This window comes from Protopterus annectens, chromosome 13.part0 (genome assembly GCF_019279795.1).
Source record: "Protopterus annectens isolate FY-2018-M chromosome 13.part0, PAN1.0, whole genome shotgun sequence".
In the NCBI taxonomy this organism is placed as follows: Eukaryota; Metazoa; Chordata; order Ceratodontiformes; family Protopteridae; genus Protopterus; species Protopterus annectens.
In genome coordinates, this window is record NC_056747.1 from 567686936 (window position 1) to 567704585 (window position 17650).

General features: G+C 41.9%; 1 protein-coding gene across 4 annotated transcripts in view; it reads left to right on the forward strand.

Moving 5' to 3' along the window:
- SUMF2 (sulfatase modifying factor 2) overlaps nucleotides 1–17650 on the forward strand; it is a 342981-nt gene that overhangs the window by 190535 nt on the left and 134796 nt on the right. For 3 of the 4 annotated variants that reach the window (XM_044054214.1, XM_044054213.1, XM_044054216.1), the window contains one exon: nucleotides 2550–2779. The exons of the other annotated variant lie outside the window; for it this stretch is intronic. In XM_044054214.1, coding sequence (XP_043910149.1) covers nucleotides 2550–2655 — 106 coding nt within the window. In that variant the 3' untranslated portion in view covers nucleotides 2656–2779. Of the gene's footprint in view, nucleotides 1–2549; nucleotides 2780–17650 lie in introns of those variants that run through there. 4 annotated transcript variants of the gene reach the window in all.

Genomic DNA, 17650 nt, shown 5'->3' on the forward strand with positions numbered 1-17650 from the left:
TTATGCCCTTGCAAGCATTACATCATAATGAAGTATTTATGGTAGCCTAACCCAACCCCTGAGTGTGGGACTTGCAGTACACATCACCATTGTGCATACTTCTCAGCTGTCCTTGATTTTTGTCTCCTATTTTTGTTCTTTCTCTCATACAATTTTTGATTTTCTGATAAATCACTAATGTTTACAGTCAGTCAATAATGTCAGATATTAGAGTTTCAAACTACTTTTTGTTCAGAAAATGCATATTGATGCAAACACATTGTTATATTAACTTTTTAAAGTGAATTAGAGTAATATCTAGAAAATTTCCCAGATTTTTGGGCATTTATCCTCCTATTATTTTTGGCTTTGCCTAAAATTCTTGAGCAGAGAAGATGATAGATATGCCAAGGAGGCCTTACAATACCTCCTGTTTGCAAGTCCATGATTTCCACACACCTACATTGAAGGCTACCACCAGGCTGTGGCTTAGTAAGTCTAGTCCCTGACCCCAAGCCATGTATTACATCACTTTCCCTCTCAGAGGGGTTGTGGCACTGCTCAGCCACATGCTGTGAGTGTCTGTTATATCATAGACTTCTGCATTCATGGGAAGCTGACACATCAAGAAATACACATTGACAATAATTATTTATTTCTTTATTGCGTTGATTATAGGGAATGTCTGACTGGGCAGTAAAACCTCTTTTCATTGAGGGTCCCAGGAAGAAAGCTCCAAGTGGCATAAAATTGAGAAATACATTCATATAAGATACATACAGCATACAGAGATTGCAAACATCTTTGTTAAGGAAAAACGAGTGTACTATAATCTTTTACATCCAGTGTACAGTAGGGTTGCATTCACATTGTGATAATATAGTATACAGAGTGTACATAACTGTGATTGATATCTGTGATTCATCAAAACCTGTAAAATCAGTGTTTTTGCATGGGGCAAGCACCCAACAACTTCCCAACTTAATGTTTACTTGTTGGAGGTCCTGCAACAGTGCAGATAAGGGGAAATTGCTCTTGCTGGTTCCGAGATTGCAGATACCTCAAGCTTCCACAAAAGTCCATCCTTCCACAATTTTTCCCCTTTTGCACATGAGATCAGAGTGTCACTTCAACAGTAACAATAATTTAGAGCCAGTGTTCACACATGGGATCAGAGTGTCATTTCAACAGTAATGATAATTTAGATCCAGTGTTCACACTGCCAGGTGTTTAGCCCTGCTGTAGTTGTTTTCCTTACTAGACGTACACGTACACATTCGCACCTATAGTCAGGATAGATTATCCAGTTCATTTTACTGCATGTCTTTGGAAAGTGTGAAGAAACTGGGGCACCCAGAGAAAACTCACACGTATACAGGGAGGATATGCAGATTCCACACATATGGTACCTCAGCTGAATCACACCAGAGAACCACAAAGTATATAACAGATTTTTAAATGCATTGTGCAGCCACAGGCTGGGTTTTTTTTTTTATACTTTTTATTTTTTGTTTATCATAACTGATAGTTATGATAGTTAGAGTGATGTTCAGTTCAGCTTCTTGAAAGTTTTTGCTAGTTCAAACCCTATGCGATAGCTTTAATTTACTGTGCAGTTTCTGCATTTTAGTGGTAACCTGTGGAGAACTAAAAGCATTTAGTCAGTTGTAAACAAAGGTTAAATTTACTTTGAAAAATATCTGTAAAGTGTTGGCAACTCACTTCTAACTTTCTCCAGTGAATAATGTTAAAGAATCCACCTTCTATAACAATGTTTTCATTCCTGCAGTTCCATCTCCTATGCATTTCCATTCTAACCTGTAATTCTTAATTAGCACTGCGTGTTATAGTTGAGAGCGTTTAAAATTTAAGTAAAAGGCAGAAGCAGAATGATTCTGGGTCTGTGAGCTAACAGTGACATAACTCATACCCATTCACGGCTCTGTGATTTATTGAAATACTGTGCTAATAATCTTGGTGATTCTTTCACACTTTTTGTATTTAAACCATACATATATATATGTGTGTTTATATATATATATATATATATATATATATATAGTGTGTGTGTGTGTGTGTGTGTATGTGTGTGTGTGTACGTACACATCCATACATATAAATATATGTATTTGTGTGTGTGTGTGTGTGTATGTGTGTATGTGTATGTATGTGTATATATATATATATATCTCCCAGAATGTTTTTCCTATTTACTTTGTTGATATGCATATCACAGGATATCCAGTTATCTGTGTTCCTGAAACAGGATTTTAAACCTGTGGTATAGCACTTAACAGCATTAGACTCATATGCAGCAATTTGTGATCATCTTTGTTCTTTTTAATCATTGTGCTAGATTTTTAGACTTACTGTCTGGTTGCACAATAATTAGATCCTGTTCACATTACATTCGCTTGTTATATTGATGAGCGTAGTACAAAGCATTGCTAGTTTGCAAATATAGCCGAGTGTTTGCGCATTCCAACTCAGAATGAGTTTCAAAGAGTGCAACTGTGTGACTTTTTTGTTGTTTGTGCTAAATGTGTGCTCTGCTTAACATTTTATTTCAGAATGGGGAACACACCTGATTCTGCTTCAGATAACCTGGGATTCCGTTGTGCTGTCAGCATGAAAAGCCAGAAGCCAAAGAGCAGTGAAATTAAGACAGACCTGTGATTTCAATTTCAGATTATCTGGGATATAGATAAAGTCTGGAACATTTTTAGATTTCTCCTGTGGAGAAAACCAGAAAATGATTTTTTTTTTGCATGTATTAAGAATAAATTTGTATTATAAAATGCATGCCTGATTCGTTTGCATTGATTTGTGGAAAAGTTCCTTTCTGATTATATTCATTTAATTTTCATTTGATTTTGAGCCAATACACGTTGACATTGTATCTCCCTCTTTTTATTTTATCTGTTTATTTTTTTATTTTGCTTATGGTGAATCTTCACACAGGGATATTAGGAATGCTGTATTCTCATCTGCAAGAATGCTGCTTTAATTTGACTACTAAATGAACACATTAAATATTTTGATAGTGTAGCAGACTCGAATATTGTATAACATGATGTTCAACATTTCTTGAAATACCAGGGATATACACACACATTTATGTTATGATGTTAAGACCAGAAGAAATCTTACTCAGACTAGGTTCAGAATCTTTTGAATTGCAAGAGTTAGTCTGGAATGGTCACATGCAGTTAATAAACCAAAGACATTTCCTTAGCTTTGGTAATTTAGCTGTTGCAAAGCCAGTGTTAACTTCTGTTGTATTGCCAAAAATGTGGGAAATAGGAAGCATATATATATCTATCTATATATATATATATATATATATATATATATATATATATATATATATATATATACAGGCATGTAAACAAACATTGAGTAAACCAACAGCGAACTACAAAACCCTGTAAAAATGAACCCAATTGGACACATTACAGAATGCGCAAAACACTGCTTTAAGTTATATGTGGAGATTTCCTACAGATTACTATATAACGTGCTTTATAAAGTAGACAAGCCCCCCCCCCCCTTCACTCCAGTGGGGAGACAGGCCCTCCTGTCACACCCCTAAGGCTTATGTATACCAACTGATTGGTTGCACCAACTCAAAAAAAGGAGATGTCTCCCTACTGTAAAACAAGTGAGCCAGAAAACGCTTCCACATCCAAACTGTTTCCAGCAGCACAACCAGCATGCTTTGCAACATAAACACATATACTCAATTGCATGCACACATGATTTCTGGGAGACTGAAAATATGAAATCTTCAGCTTGGACCCCCCCACCCCCACCCAAAGGGGGTGAAATAAAAAAAACAAGTATCTAGCACAATGTGTAAATATTCAAAAATAACTCTAGGTTGATTACTACATTACATCATCTTTACAGTTTAATTGCATCGTTCTAACAAGTGTCAAAAAACCAACCCAGCTCTGCACTCCCATAGACTGAATTGGGAAAAAAATAATAAGCACGATCAGACTAAACATAAAACACATTCCCAGAAATGTAACTCATCCATACAATACCTCAAAACATTAACCCAAACAAGAAGCAAAAATACACACTAATATAAAAAATATTATAGTACACAGTACACTGAAGGAAAAAAAAAAAAAATATATATATATATATATATATATATATATATATATATATATATATATATGCATATCAGACACACAGGAATCCAAACTGCACACTTCCAATCAGAATAGCAACCTTTACTAAAGTCAGAATACACAAATATGGCAGTAAATAACTTAAAACAATAGGTAACAGCAAGCAAAATGATATTTACATATCAATCAATTTGGACACAGGAAAATGAGTATAAAATGTTGAACATTACATAAAATACACTTTTTAAAAATTTAGAACATATACAGTATATAAACAACAACAGAAGTACCAATACATTTAAAAATAGCAACACGTTCAGAAAAAGCTATCAAGAAAACAATGTCTTATGCGCTTGTACTGAATTAGACTGAAGGGGAAATGTAAGGTAATCTGTCAACAGGAGAGGTTGAGTAATATCAAAATCAAATAACGCTTCTGCATTTCTTTGCCTACCCAAAGTAGATATCTACACCTACACCTTTGAAAAATAAGGAAGGAGTGCAAAAAAGGATACACTGCATATATAGGAGTCTGTGTGGGGGAACTGTGTTCCCACTCATCATGAAATCTGTTCCCTCAACCCATAGTAGCAGATATTTCAATTACTCTATCCAGACTCGTGTATCTATATATCTATCTGTATAGCTATCTATCTATATATATATATATCTATATATATATCTATATATATATATATATATATATATATATATATATATATATATATATATATATATATATATGGTTTACTATTCAAATTTCAAGATTGAGATGTCTGCAGATGGTAAATCTGAAACACAGATGCTTGATTTTTCATCTGTTTGAACATCTCAATGTTCAAAAGTTTATATTAGCGCATGAACTGTGCATTCACTAATATAAATTTGAAGAACTGTACAGAGATTGCGGTACAGAGCGGTTTGGGAAATTCATCCCTTTCCTCACTTTAGTGCGATCTCAGAGTTGGAATATATAATTAGCAGGGTTTGTGTGTATGGGGGGGTAGGGGGGCTTGCCCCCCTGCAAAACCGTGATGTTAGGTATAGGTATTTACTTTACGTGAGCTCCTATACGGACATCACGTCATGTGTTCGGAAACGGTGTTGAATCTGCTGAATTCAATCAGCAGATTCGACATTGTGATTTCTTTTTTTTCACTTTTGAGGTTTCGAAATGTCATGCTCAAATTATTTTGACATTCGACATATTGATAGTGAACATATATATATATATATATATGTAGAGAGAGAGAGAGAGAGTTAGAGTTTTCAAAAACTCGATGGATCATATCATCAAGTTTTTGAAAACACAAAGCTTTTGAATAGAGTTTGCAGCCCAGTGCTTATCAGAAAATTTACCCTTTTCCTCACTGTAGTGCAATCTTGGAGTTGGCACATATAATTTGCAGGAGCCCCCCCCCCCACCCCCACACACACACAGAAATGTAAAAAATAGGTAGATTTTTATGGGGGGGGGGTTCTGAAAACTTGATCATATTGCCCCCACCATATGAATTTTGAGTTTCTGAAAACTTGATCATCTGATAGGGCAGAAACTTATATAGTATGATGTAATATGTTTTTATAATATGATGTAATATGTTTGTATATATGGGATACATTCAGATGCATGAAAATAATTGACAGTTTCAGTTCTGCCATTTCCTTTATTTTTACATCATGGAAATTTGAGGTTGGTGACCAGTTGGGGTGAAAGTTTTTCTTTTTACCCTTTCTGTTGTGTAATCTCCCTCAAATGACATGTACCTATATGCGTATGTGTGTGTATGTGTATATATGCATAATATGTTGTGTATGTGTAGTGCATGGACTGTGGAGATTACACTCCAGTATTCAGAGAAAGACAAATCAGTTAAGCACTGATGTAGTGCAAGACCCATTCTTAACAAATGTTATATGTCATTTGTTAAGATTGAATATCAAGTTAGGCAGTTAAATTTACCAGACCTGACAAGTAAATGGCAGCGGCAGAATAAGAGACAGATTTATTTCTGCTTGTTGTCTGTGCTGGTAATGTACCCCTGACATTTTCTAACATAACAGAATCTCTTTCAATGTCTTTCTGACAGTGCTTGCCAAGTGTTTTACAGCTTTGAAAACCGGCAAAGTACTTGGCACTTTCTCTTTAATTATTAACACACACAACAGATAAAGCTCCATGCACTCCAAGGAATTATAATCGGATCTCTGATCATAACCCTTTAGTATTTGTTCTCAGTGTCACAAAGCCATTGCACTGAGTCAGGCTTAGAGCAGCTACTTGATATGTTAAACAGCACTGCTATCAAATTTTAGCACAATCTAACCTAGTATAGTGCCAAACTCCAGAGAACACCCAAGGAGACCTCTGCATAACCTAGTTCATAACCTACAAGTACAGGTCTGGACAACAATGATGTGCAGTTTCCAAATGTCTTCATAGCCAGCTTGTTGGATATGGCAGTCTGAGACAATATAGCAATTGTCTCATATTCAGAGACAACCATTTAATCCTCAAAGAACAAGCACAGGATGTGAGCGATGCACATACACAGATTTACTGGAGGCAAAAATTTTGAATTCAAACAAGGTTATCAAGAACTGTCACACTACATCCAACACACACAGTGTTTGCTACACACATGGACCAACATATGCTGAGGCTTTGAAAAGCAAACTTCCAAGACTTCTTTAGTGAATAAACAGCAACACCTATCGACATCAATCCTTAAAGCACTCACCAAAAGCAACACCAAACACTCTACATACTCCGTCCAGTGGAGTCCCTAACAGCAAAGCCCATAAGGCAAGCAAGCACATTACCCAAGACATTTGTCATAGGGGACTGCATTGTATGGCACACAGATAACCAACTCACCCGACTGAACAAGGAGAAGATAACCATTAGTTGCTTATCTGGAGCCAGGATCCACTAAGTTATGCATGCACTCAAGTCACTACACCACAGGTGCCAGTATGATTTTGTCATATTTCATGTGGGTGTTGATGACCCGAGATGTATGTCCGTGGCCTATATGAAGAGAAACTTTATTGATCTCTCTGAATATATGTCTCAGGCAGGTATGTGCTTTTTGTTGAGCAGCATTTTACCCTCACCAAGAATGATGCCACATTTTACCCTCACCAAGAATGATGCCACAGTATGAGCAAAAGATGACTGACTTCAATAATTGGGTTAGTTTCTGATGTATTTCCAGGGGCATTCAATATTTGTCAGCATGGAAAGACATGATTAGCAAATCACTTTGCTTTGCAGAGGGTGGTCTTCACCTGTCCCCTTTGACTTCCAAATATTGGCTAAAATTTTATGCACCCTCTTAGTGCATTTTTTAGGCAATGCCAACATAGAAAATAACACCCAGAGAAGCCTAAAAGTGTGACTGTTCAATGCTAGGAGCCTAAACAAAAAACTTTACACCCTAAAAGCTCTCCTCATTCTGGAGAATATAGACACCTGTTGTATTACCGAGACATGGTTTGTATCTGCAGAAGGTATTCCGGCAGTGCAAGGCTTCAGTGCTTCCCACACATTTAAATCATCAGCTGGACAGACTGGGACCAAAGGTGGAGTCGTCTCAATCTTCATTAACTACAAGTATACCTCTAGGTTGGTTAAACAGGACAATGCCCTGGAGTTTATCCACATGTGCAAATCACTGTAGACAAAGTCTCAGCCCATATCCCAGCAAGCTAGAGGCCACCATTTATGTCCAAAGAATCCTATAGCTTGTACCTAGACCTACTGGAGTCTGTCATTATTACATTAAATAATGTATTCATGGGAGACTTTAACTACCCATCTGTAGCCTGGCAAACCTACATTGCCTGAGACTCACAGGCACTATGAATGTCCTATTTATATGCTGCTGCATCCATAACATGAGGCAGTCTGCCTCTGGGTGACTCGTATGTCTGGCCATTTTACAAAAGATAGCTGCTGCTGCAAAGGTACGTGCGAGCGTCCTAGTCTGTCAGCGTACGTCGTCCATAAACGGACATCAGGTATAAAGCAGACGTCAGCACACACCTACCTCAGAACTTTTCTGCTGCCTGTGTGACTGCCAGTTCCGGTTGTCACTTCCTTGGAGAAGTGACTTTATGCTTGTCTGTAGTCAGATAAGTACACCACAGGGGGTTTTGGTTATCTTTTGCTACTGTGTTTTATGTTAATGTCAGGTAGAAATGGCAAGTGTCACTGTGGAAGGCAGATTCCACATAAATATTCACACAAGCTCTGCCTATTCTGTCTTGGCCAAGACCATGACCACACCACTTGTGAAATCTGTCAGGCCTTTACTCCCAAAACTCTCAAGAGCCATCTTGTTGCATTAAAATTATATCTAGAGATTCAGAGGTTGAAATGCTTAACCATAGACATGAACCCGATGTTGGGAACCTCGGAGGAGCCTCCCGCAAAAAAGGCCACAAAATCTCAGCCTGATCCTACTTCTGCACCCTCTACTCTGACTGTACCTCTCAAGGCTGGTGAAGGCACAGAGTCCAAGTCAGAATCTGTGGACCTTCCACTGACAGGTACCTGAGAGGAAGCCATCAACGCAGCCACTTGCATGTCCCAGAGCAAGTCACAGGCATCCTACTCGGGTGCCGGGGGGAACCTAGGCTTATCATTTCTGAGGGCCCACGTGGGGTTTCCCAAATCATCGTCCACAAAGACATTATCTCTGATGTTGTGGAGTGCCACCCGGCCCTCCTTCCCTGCATCGCATCGCAGACGCATCTTTGTCGGATGCCCTCAAAAAGAAGAAGCAAAAATCAAAACATTTTGCTCCTTTTCAGCTGTTTGTACTGTCTGACCAGGTGCTTGACTGGCAGACCTTTACTCAAGGCCTACTTAATGCCTTCCTTACATTATGTCAGGCCTCTAGCTCTGCCCCTGCCCCTGCCCTTTCAGTTTCTACTCCCAAGAGTAAACTAATAACTGATATCTCCTCTGAAGAAGAGGATACTTCAGGGGATGAATCCCTAACTTACACATCCCAAATTGCCTCCCCTCTGGGGTATGCTTCTCCAGAGGAGGAGCCAAATGGAACGGATTCCCCAGGGGAAGAAGTTAAGTTTTGGGAAACTATAGTGCAAATGAAGGGTTGCAGTCAGGTTACTGAGACTCAAAAGCGGTATTATGACCTCTTACAAATGGAGTCTCCTAGCTGCGGTGGTGGTGCTGCGGTAGCGTTGTCGCCTCACAGTTAGACGTTGCCCGTTCGATTCTCAGTTAGAGCGTCTTCTGTATGGCGACATGCGTGAATGGACTTTCCTTCGTAGAAGGTTGTACTTTAGGCCCGGCAAGTCAGCACATAAAACTCTACTGCCAATCATTAGCGGACCGGAGTTCCGCTGTGGCAACCCCTAACCGGGAAAAGCCTAAAGACACAAACAAACAAACAAATGGAGTCTCCTAATCTGTTTGTAGTTCCCCCTGTGCATCCTGCCTTTTTAGATACCTTCCTGGCTGCCTCTAAAGGCCCAAATTTACAACCCCCTGCTCCAAAGCGAGCAGACAGATTTTACAAAGTCCCTGAAGATGCTAAATTCCTCTTCAAGGTCCCTTCTGCAGATCCTTCCACAATTTCTGTGGCTGCAGATAAAACTTACAAACTTCTCCCCTCCACTTCCCTCCTTCCCTTGGATAAGGAGAGCAGATTAATGGAAAGACTGGGTAAAAAAGTATATACTTGTGCCACTTTAGCAGTGAGAGCCGTAAACTAACAAACTCATATGGTCAAATGCTCTTTGGCCCTTCTTTCTGATCCTGTTAAGCAATTGGGTGACCTCCCTGATTCCCCTGTTAAGACCGAAGACTCTATAGTCTGTTAAATTACTGCAGTCAAGTAACTAAACACACTATTAAGTGTAGTTATGATGCAGTGGAGGCTTCATCCAGGGCTGCAGCCTCAGGTTCTGTCATCAGTAGGTATTCCTGGCTTAGTTTACAACCTCTCCCTGATGACATTTTCAAAACTCATAGATGCTCCCTTGAACAACAAGGCTTTTTGTTTGTGTCAGCGGCTGCTGAACTCTTTAAGGCCCTTCAGGTGAAGGGCAAAGAGCTCCATGACCTCAGACACATACTTGTCTCCCTGGTTCTCCACTTCCAGAGGAACTATCCAGCTAAAACTACATTTGTGAGAAAGCTTTCCAGACAAATGCCACCCAAAGGGAAAAAAGTTTCTAGGAAGTAGACCCCTTCTAGGTCTTCTCCTGCTACCCCAGTTCAAAAACAGCCTTTCCAGGCAATGCCTGGTAGTCTGTGACTACTAGGCCTTAAGTGAAGACCCCCCCTCCATGCATCTCTCCCTATCCTTACCTGTTTGGAAGCAGGTTAACAGGACTCTTGGGTCCTCTCTATAATAAAACTGGGATATTTCATGGTGTGGGAGACCAGACCCACCTTCAGAGGCATTCCTGAAACCCCTCGAGACCAAATGGCTTCCTTTCCCCAGTTCTGCAGGCCCTCCTCTCTCAAGGCACAATTCAAGAGGTAATTCCACAATCAAGAGGGAAGGGATTCTACTCCAGGATGTTCCTGGTCTACAGAAAGGAATGTCCCTGGAGACCAATCTTAGATTTGTCCCATCTAAACACATTCCTACAGGTCCCCTCCTTTCGGATGCTAACCTTTCTACTCTCCTTACCCTGATCCTACCTCAGGCCTTCATGGTGTCCTTAGATATAAAGGATGCTTACTTGCACATTCCAGTCCATCCTCTTTTCAGGAAATTCCTTTGTAAGTGGGTTCTGTGCATTTCCAATTCTGTGGTTTGCTATTTGGTCTCTGTATGGCCCCAAGAGTGTTCACAAAGTGCCTAGCCCCAGTCATTGCCTTTGCTAGAGTGCAGGAGATCCAACTCTTTCCCTATATGGACGATATCCTCATCCAGGCTGCATCCCCACAGTTGGTCCAACAACATCTAGACTTCACCGTCTCACTTTTGAGGCACCTAGGTTCACTATAAACCTAAACAAATCCTCCTTGACACCCTTTCAAGATCATGTGTTCTCAGGATGCAGGATCTTAACAGGACAGATGATGGCTTGTCTCCCTCCAGACAAGATTCTGTCCCTCACATCCTATTTCCAGGAGATCCTCCCTCTCCAAGCCCTGTCGGCCAGGGAGTTTCTGAGGCTCCAAGGATTCATGGTATCCACTACCTCCATGGGACCCAAGGTTATACATGAGAAAATTCCAGTGGTACTTAAAGACAATCTGGAAACAACACCTGCTCCATCTGGAGGTTTATGATACCCTTGCTTCCCTGCCTTTTCAAGGAACTAAATTGGTGGATTGCCCAGATCTCTGCCAATCCAGGCCTTCCCCTACAACCCCTACCCCCAGCCAGGATCTGTTCACAGATGCTTCAGACTAAGGTTGGGGAACAGCCTTAGGAGAATGGAGAGTGAGAGACACTTGGACCCTGGACCAACAGAGGGAGCACATCAATATCAAGGAGATGAGAGCCTTGATATTGTCCTCCAAATCTTCAAGGATCAAATTATTCCAGGGTTGCTGAGATGGTACACAGACAATACCACTGTGCTGTGGTACATCAACAAACAGGGGAGGACAAAGTCCGCTTCTTGTCCAAATTGGCCCTACAGGAGTGGGAAATCAAACAACAGAGACAAGTAAACCTTCTAGCCGTCTACATACCTTCTGCAGAAAATGTGATGGCAGATACTGTAAGCAGGACCATGATTCAATCCCACGAATGGATGCTAAACAGAGATGTGTTCCTGAACCTGGTCCATTGATGGGGTATACCTCAGGTAGATCTTTTTGCCTCCCCCATGAACAGACAACTCCCAGCCTTCTTCACCAGGATACCATCTCCTGAAGCATGGAGGGTGGATGCTCTTTCTTTCCCATGGAAGGAGATGTTCGCTTATGTATTCCCCCCCTTCCCTCTCTTACAAAAAGTTCTGCTGAAGATTCAGAGAGAACAACCTCAAATCTTGTTGGTGACCCCCTTTTGGCCAAGGCAGCATTGGTTCCCCCTATTACATCATCCAGCCAAGGACAATCACCACAAGTTACCCCACCTGACGGACCTGCTCACACAGGAGAAGGGAACTCTTATACACCCCCAAATATCCACCCCGAACCTCACATTGTGGGTGATAGGGCATTGATTCCCTTCAGACATCTTTACACCGAGGATGTGCTTCAGGTTCTGCAGGAGGCCAGAAAACCCACTACCAGAAAATCCTATTTATCCAAGTGGAAAAGATTTTCTTTTTGGTGTCTGTAACAAAATATCCAACCACTGACGATAGCACCTCGAGTGGTTTTGTCTTACCTGTGTGAACTGATGAATTCTGGCTTGTCTTACCTCTCACCCCCCCACCCAGCTTCCAGACTGTAAGTTAAGCTATTTTTGAAGGGGGTACTACACCTTAGACCTCCAAGGAAGCGCCCCCATTGGGATCTAAATTTTGTATTGAAAGAATTAATCTTACCGCCCTTTGAGCCAGCCAGGGACTGTTCTCCCCAACACTGCACATGGAAAACTTTCCTCTTGGTGGCCATTACTTCAGCCAGACTGAGTCTCGGAACTGCAAGCCCTCACGGCCTCTTCCCCTTTACAGTTTTTTTGTTTACCCACTAACCTATCCTTCATGCCCAAAGTTGTTAATGAACTTTCCCTGAATCAGGCTATCAATCTTCCTACCTTCTTCCCTTCATCTCAAACCTCTGCTGAAAGGATCCTTCACTCCTTGGATGTACATAGACAACTCGGATACTGTTTGGCCAAGACCAAAGCCATCAGTGAATCTGATAGGCTCTTTTTCTCTTATCTAAGAGTCCTGGGACAGCCTGTTTCCAAGCAAACTATTTCCTCCTGGATCTCAACAACTATTTCCTTTTGCTACACACCCCATGGAAAAATGCTTTCCTTCCCAGTGAAGGCACACTCCACTAGGACTGTGTCCTTCTCTGGTGCATTCTTTAAGGGTTTGGATACAGCTGCCATTTTAGAAGCAGCTACATGGTCATATGTCCACACTTTCACCAAACACTATAAGTTGGACATCATTCTAGGCCCAGGGCCATTCTTCATGGCTTTGTAGAAAATGTCTCTGTTCCCCCACCCAGTTCTTAATAGCATGAGCTTTTGCACTCTTCCTCATGTTAGGGATACAGCAGTATATGAACAGTAGGACATAGTATAGTTGTGTAAAATCTTACCATAACTTTAGATGTCCTTTTCTATATGCTGCTGTATAGTTTCCCACCCTGCCTTCCCCCTGACACTTGCCTGACTCCTGAGTACCCACTCTATAGTCGCTGGTTTCCGGCGGCATTCAGTTCTGAGGTAGGTGCGTGCTGATGTCCGCTTTATACCCGATGTCTGTTGATGGCTGATGAACGCTGAGAGACAAAGCTTGTAGCATGTACCTTCGTAGTAGAAGGTATCTTTTGTAAAGTGGCTGGATGTACAATCAACCAGAGGCAGACTCCCTCATGTTATAGATACAGAAGCATATAGAAGAGAAGGACATCTAAAGTTATGGTAAGATTTTACACAACTATAATTTCCTGGACTTTAACGCAAAATACCCATGACCAGATAGTGTGCTCACCCACCAGAGGTTCAAGCACAATGGAGTTGTTACTCAGTAATATGGTAGAGTGCTGCACACCCCCCATGCACATCCTCATGAGGTTGGACCATAAAGCTTGGTAACCCCAGCAAACCCTGTAACAGTTAGAAACTGTTCCAAATCAAAACTACATCCTGTTAAGTGATTCTTCTTCTTTCTGCTTTTCCCGGTCAGGGGTCGCCACAGCAGATCATCTGTCCGCTCATGATTGGCAGTGGAGTTTTACAGTGTCGAGTTGCCAGTCCAGTGCCCAACCTCCCACAGAAGGCACACACATGCACACACTCATACCTAGGGCCAATTTAGTGTCCAGTCCACCTACTGCATGTCTTTTGGATGTGGGAGGAAACCGGAGCACCCGGAGGAAACCCACGCAATCACAGGGAGGACATGCAGACTCCGCACAGAAGGCACCTCAGCCGAGAATCGAACCAGAGAACCTCTTGCTGTGAGGTAGCAACGCTAACCGCTGCACCACCATGGCCACCCTATTCTGTCAAAATTCAATGCTCCTCCTAATCCTGAGTTCACAGTAACCTATGCAGAATTGTTCACAGGGACCCTGTACAACCATGTAAATGGTGGTATAGAGGCTGCTGTACCTACTAGAAGCAAGTCCAAAACAAACTCTAAAAACAGATCACACTGGTGGAATCCTAACTTTAATAGGTATATAAGAAAAAGGGAAAAAAAAGTAATGGCTAAAATCGGGAAGAGCAGCTACCATAATGATATGAGCCCTTTAAGTAAACTAAACTAAATTAAAAAGGAAACTTAGAGGACTGATTAAGTCCAGCAAAGCCAATTACAAGGTCAAGGTAGCCTCTTAGTCTAAAGACAACCACAAGGCCTTCTACAGCTATGTCTGTAACCTCAAAGGCAGCACAAAGCAGTGCTCTGAATTGGTGGTCATTTGTGACACCTTCACTGAGCAGAGTGACATAGCAAATTTGCTAGCTGACAGATTCAACACAGACTTCACCCCCATGTTGCTCTGCCTCCATCTGTAAAATACTAGCATATCTCACTCACTATTAGCAGGGAGCAGGTCCTAGTGGTGCTCACTAAAGTCAAAATTACAGCCTCAGTGGGCCCAGTGGTATCCCAAAATGCCTCGATAGCTTGCAACTTGACCTATCAGAACCACTTGAGTCACTTTTCAACTGTAGCCTCAAAACAGGTTTTGGACCATTTGAATGGACTGCAGCAAGTTGTCGCACATCACAAGGGTGGACCATCAACCAACCCTGGAGACTACAGACCCATTAGTCTGACTAGTCTAATATGCAAAGCCATGGAATGAATTATCATGGAAATTATCAACAAGGACATAGCGTAGTACTTACCTATGAACCTATCGGCCCTGGGGCCTATGTAAGCCTAGCCAAAAGCGGTTCCCTGGCTTTTGGCACTCAAGAAAATTATTTTCCTGTGCACCTGTCAAGCAGAGCCACAGAAGTGATCCCTGGGTTGAATTTCTTGTTTCCCATCCAGTTGTCAAGATTTCTCTTAACGAGGGCTAATGAGCTTTGCTTGACATGAATGGGTAGTCTGTTCCAGAGCATGGGAAGTCTCTGGAACAGGAATCTATCCCTCCAGCATGTTCTGTTTATTGTGGTGACAAGGTGTAGGTCCCCTGGAGCATGTAGCCTGGAGAGATTGGGATTTCTTCAAGTGTAACATGCCCATCAGATCTGGGTTAGACATGGCTTTGTATTTAAGACAGAGGTTGCCTCTGAGTAGGTGATAAGTGACGGAGTTTTTTGAGACTGCATATGTCATCTGTCTGTGGCTGGTAATCCTCTTAGTGAGGTATTTCTGTGGCCTTTCTAGTTGTTGTAGACGTCTTGCGAGGTACATGCCAAACAGGGTGTTATACTCTGTAATGGGTCTGATGAGGGATGGGTAGAGAGGAAAGATGACCTCTCTTTTTCTGGAGGAGAACCCCTTTGTGATGAGGTGTGCCAAGTAGGATTTCCTGATTATTGTGGTGATTTTATTATCAAAGGAGAGACTACTGTCCACCTGTGTCCCAAGGTCTCTTATCACACTTTCAGTGTTTAGTAGGCTACCCCCTATGTGGTAGTTCATGGGTATAGTGTTTTTCCCAAAGGGGATGACAGTGCACTTCTTGGCATTAAGCTTTAGGCCATGACTTTGACAACAAGCATCAGTCTCAGTGAGGCCTCTTTATAGAATGTCCACATCCTTAGGCAAATCTGTTATGGCTCCTAGTTTGCAGTTGAATGCAAACTTCATTAGCCAGAGACCAGCTGTATTAGTCTGGACTTCTGAGAAGTAGATACCAAACATGAGGGGACCCAGGACCGAACCCTGTGGTACTCCGCTTGTCACTGGTCAGATGTCGGATTTGGAGTCTGCTACTTTCACTGTGTGTGTTCTGTCTGTGAGCCAGTTGGCCACCCATCTTATGACTTAGGGATTTATCCCCAGTCCAGTGAGTTTATCTATAATACCAGAGTGGGGGGTGGTGTTGAAAGCCTTGGCGAGGTCATGATAGGCTGTGTGCACCAACTTACCCTCATCTATGGCTCTGGTGACTGCTTCAGAGAAGTCGCTCAGGTTTAGGAGGCCTGATCTACCTTTTACAAACCCAAAATGAGTGGGGTCCAGAGTTTGGAGGTTACGTATGTCTTTGTTTATAAGCTCCAGGATGATGCATTCCATGGCCTTCCAGACCAGGCTCGTCAGGCTAATGGGGCAGTAGTTCCTGAGATAAGTAGTAGCACCCCCGTTTGTGGAGTGGGATAACTGTTGCTGTGCGTCATTCCACAGGCACAAAGCCTGAGGTGAGGCTATGGTTGAACATGGTACTTGGGTGGGGTACCAGTTTGTTCTGTAGTTCGTGCAGAATGCAGCCTGGGATGTCTGGTCCCATGGATGCTGTGTTCTTGGCTTTGGAGAGTGCGGTTTTTATTTGTACAGACGTGATTACAGGGGCTTTGCAGTCTTCCGGTATGGAGATCGGCCCTTTGGGGAGTAAGGGGGGGGGGGTAAAGTTTACACAGAACCTGTCTGCCAGGATGTTGACAGCATCAGTTGGTTAAGTAAATCTAGTGCCATTGGGCTGTAGCTCAGAGCAGATCTGAGTGTTGCCATTGAGATTCTTGACATAGCTGTAGAATGATTTGTGGTTGTCTTTAGAATCCTTGGTGATTTTATTTTCGTAGCTAGCTTTGGAGAATTTTATGAGGGATCACAGCTTCTTACTGAGGCTGCCCAGGGAGTTCCTGCAATCATAGGATTTTACTCTTTTTTGCAACAGTTGCTTCCCTCTGTTGTATAGTTTGATTATGGCAGGGGCCACCTGATTGGCTTACTTTTTTTGGAGGATAGCATCTTGGCTCTGTTGGGGATGGCATGGTCCATGCACATGTGCTTATACGGTGCATTTGTATATGATTCAGCAGTAGTGCGTATATTTTCCATCTGTATGAGTGTCGTGAAGTTAGCCACTTCTGTCTTAAGCATAAAGTTGGCTTTGGAGAAGTTTTTTTTACGGTGGTTTCCTTAATGGGGGGGGGGATATGGATGTCTAGTGTGATTAGCTTGTGGTTGGATCTGACCAGTGAGGAGTTGACCTCTGGCGTGGAGCATCTGTTACCTATATTGGTAATGACCAGGTCCAGGATGTTGCTGCCTCTGGTGGGGGTATGGACAAGCTGATCCAGGGCCTTGGAATTGATGAATTCCAGAAAACGAGCAAATTAGTTAGTACATGAGTATTTTTTCCCAGTTGATGGTGGGGTAGTTGAAATCTCCCAATATTAGGGTATTGGGCTGTACCTTAATATTATCCAGTATAGCGAGAAACATGGAGTGGGTGTCCTGGAGCATGGCAGAGGATCTGTAACAAGCTACAACTT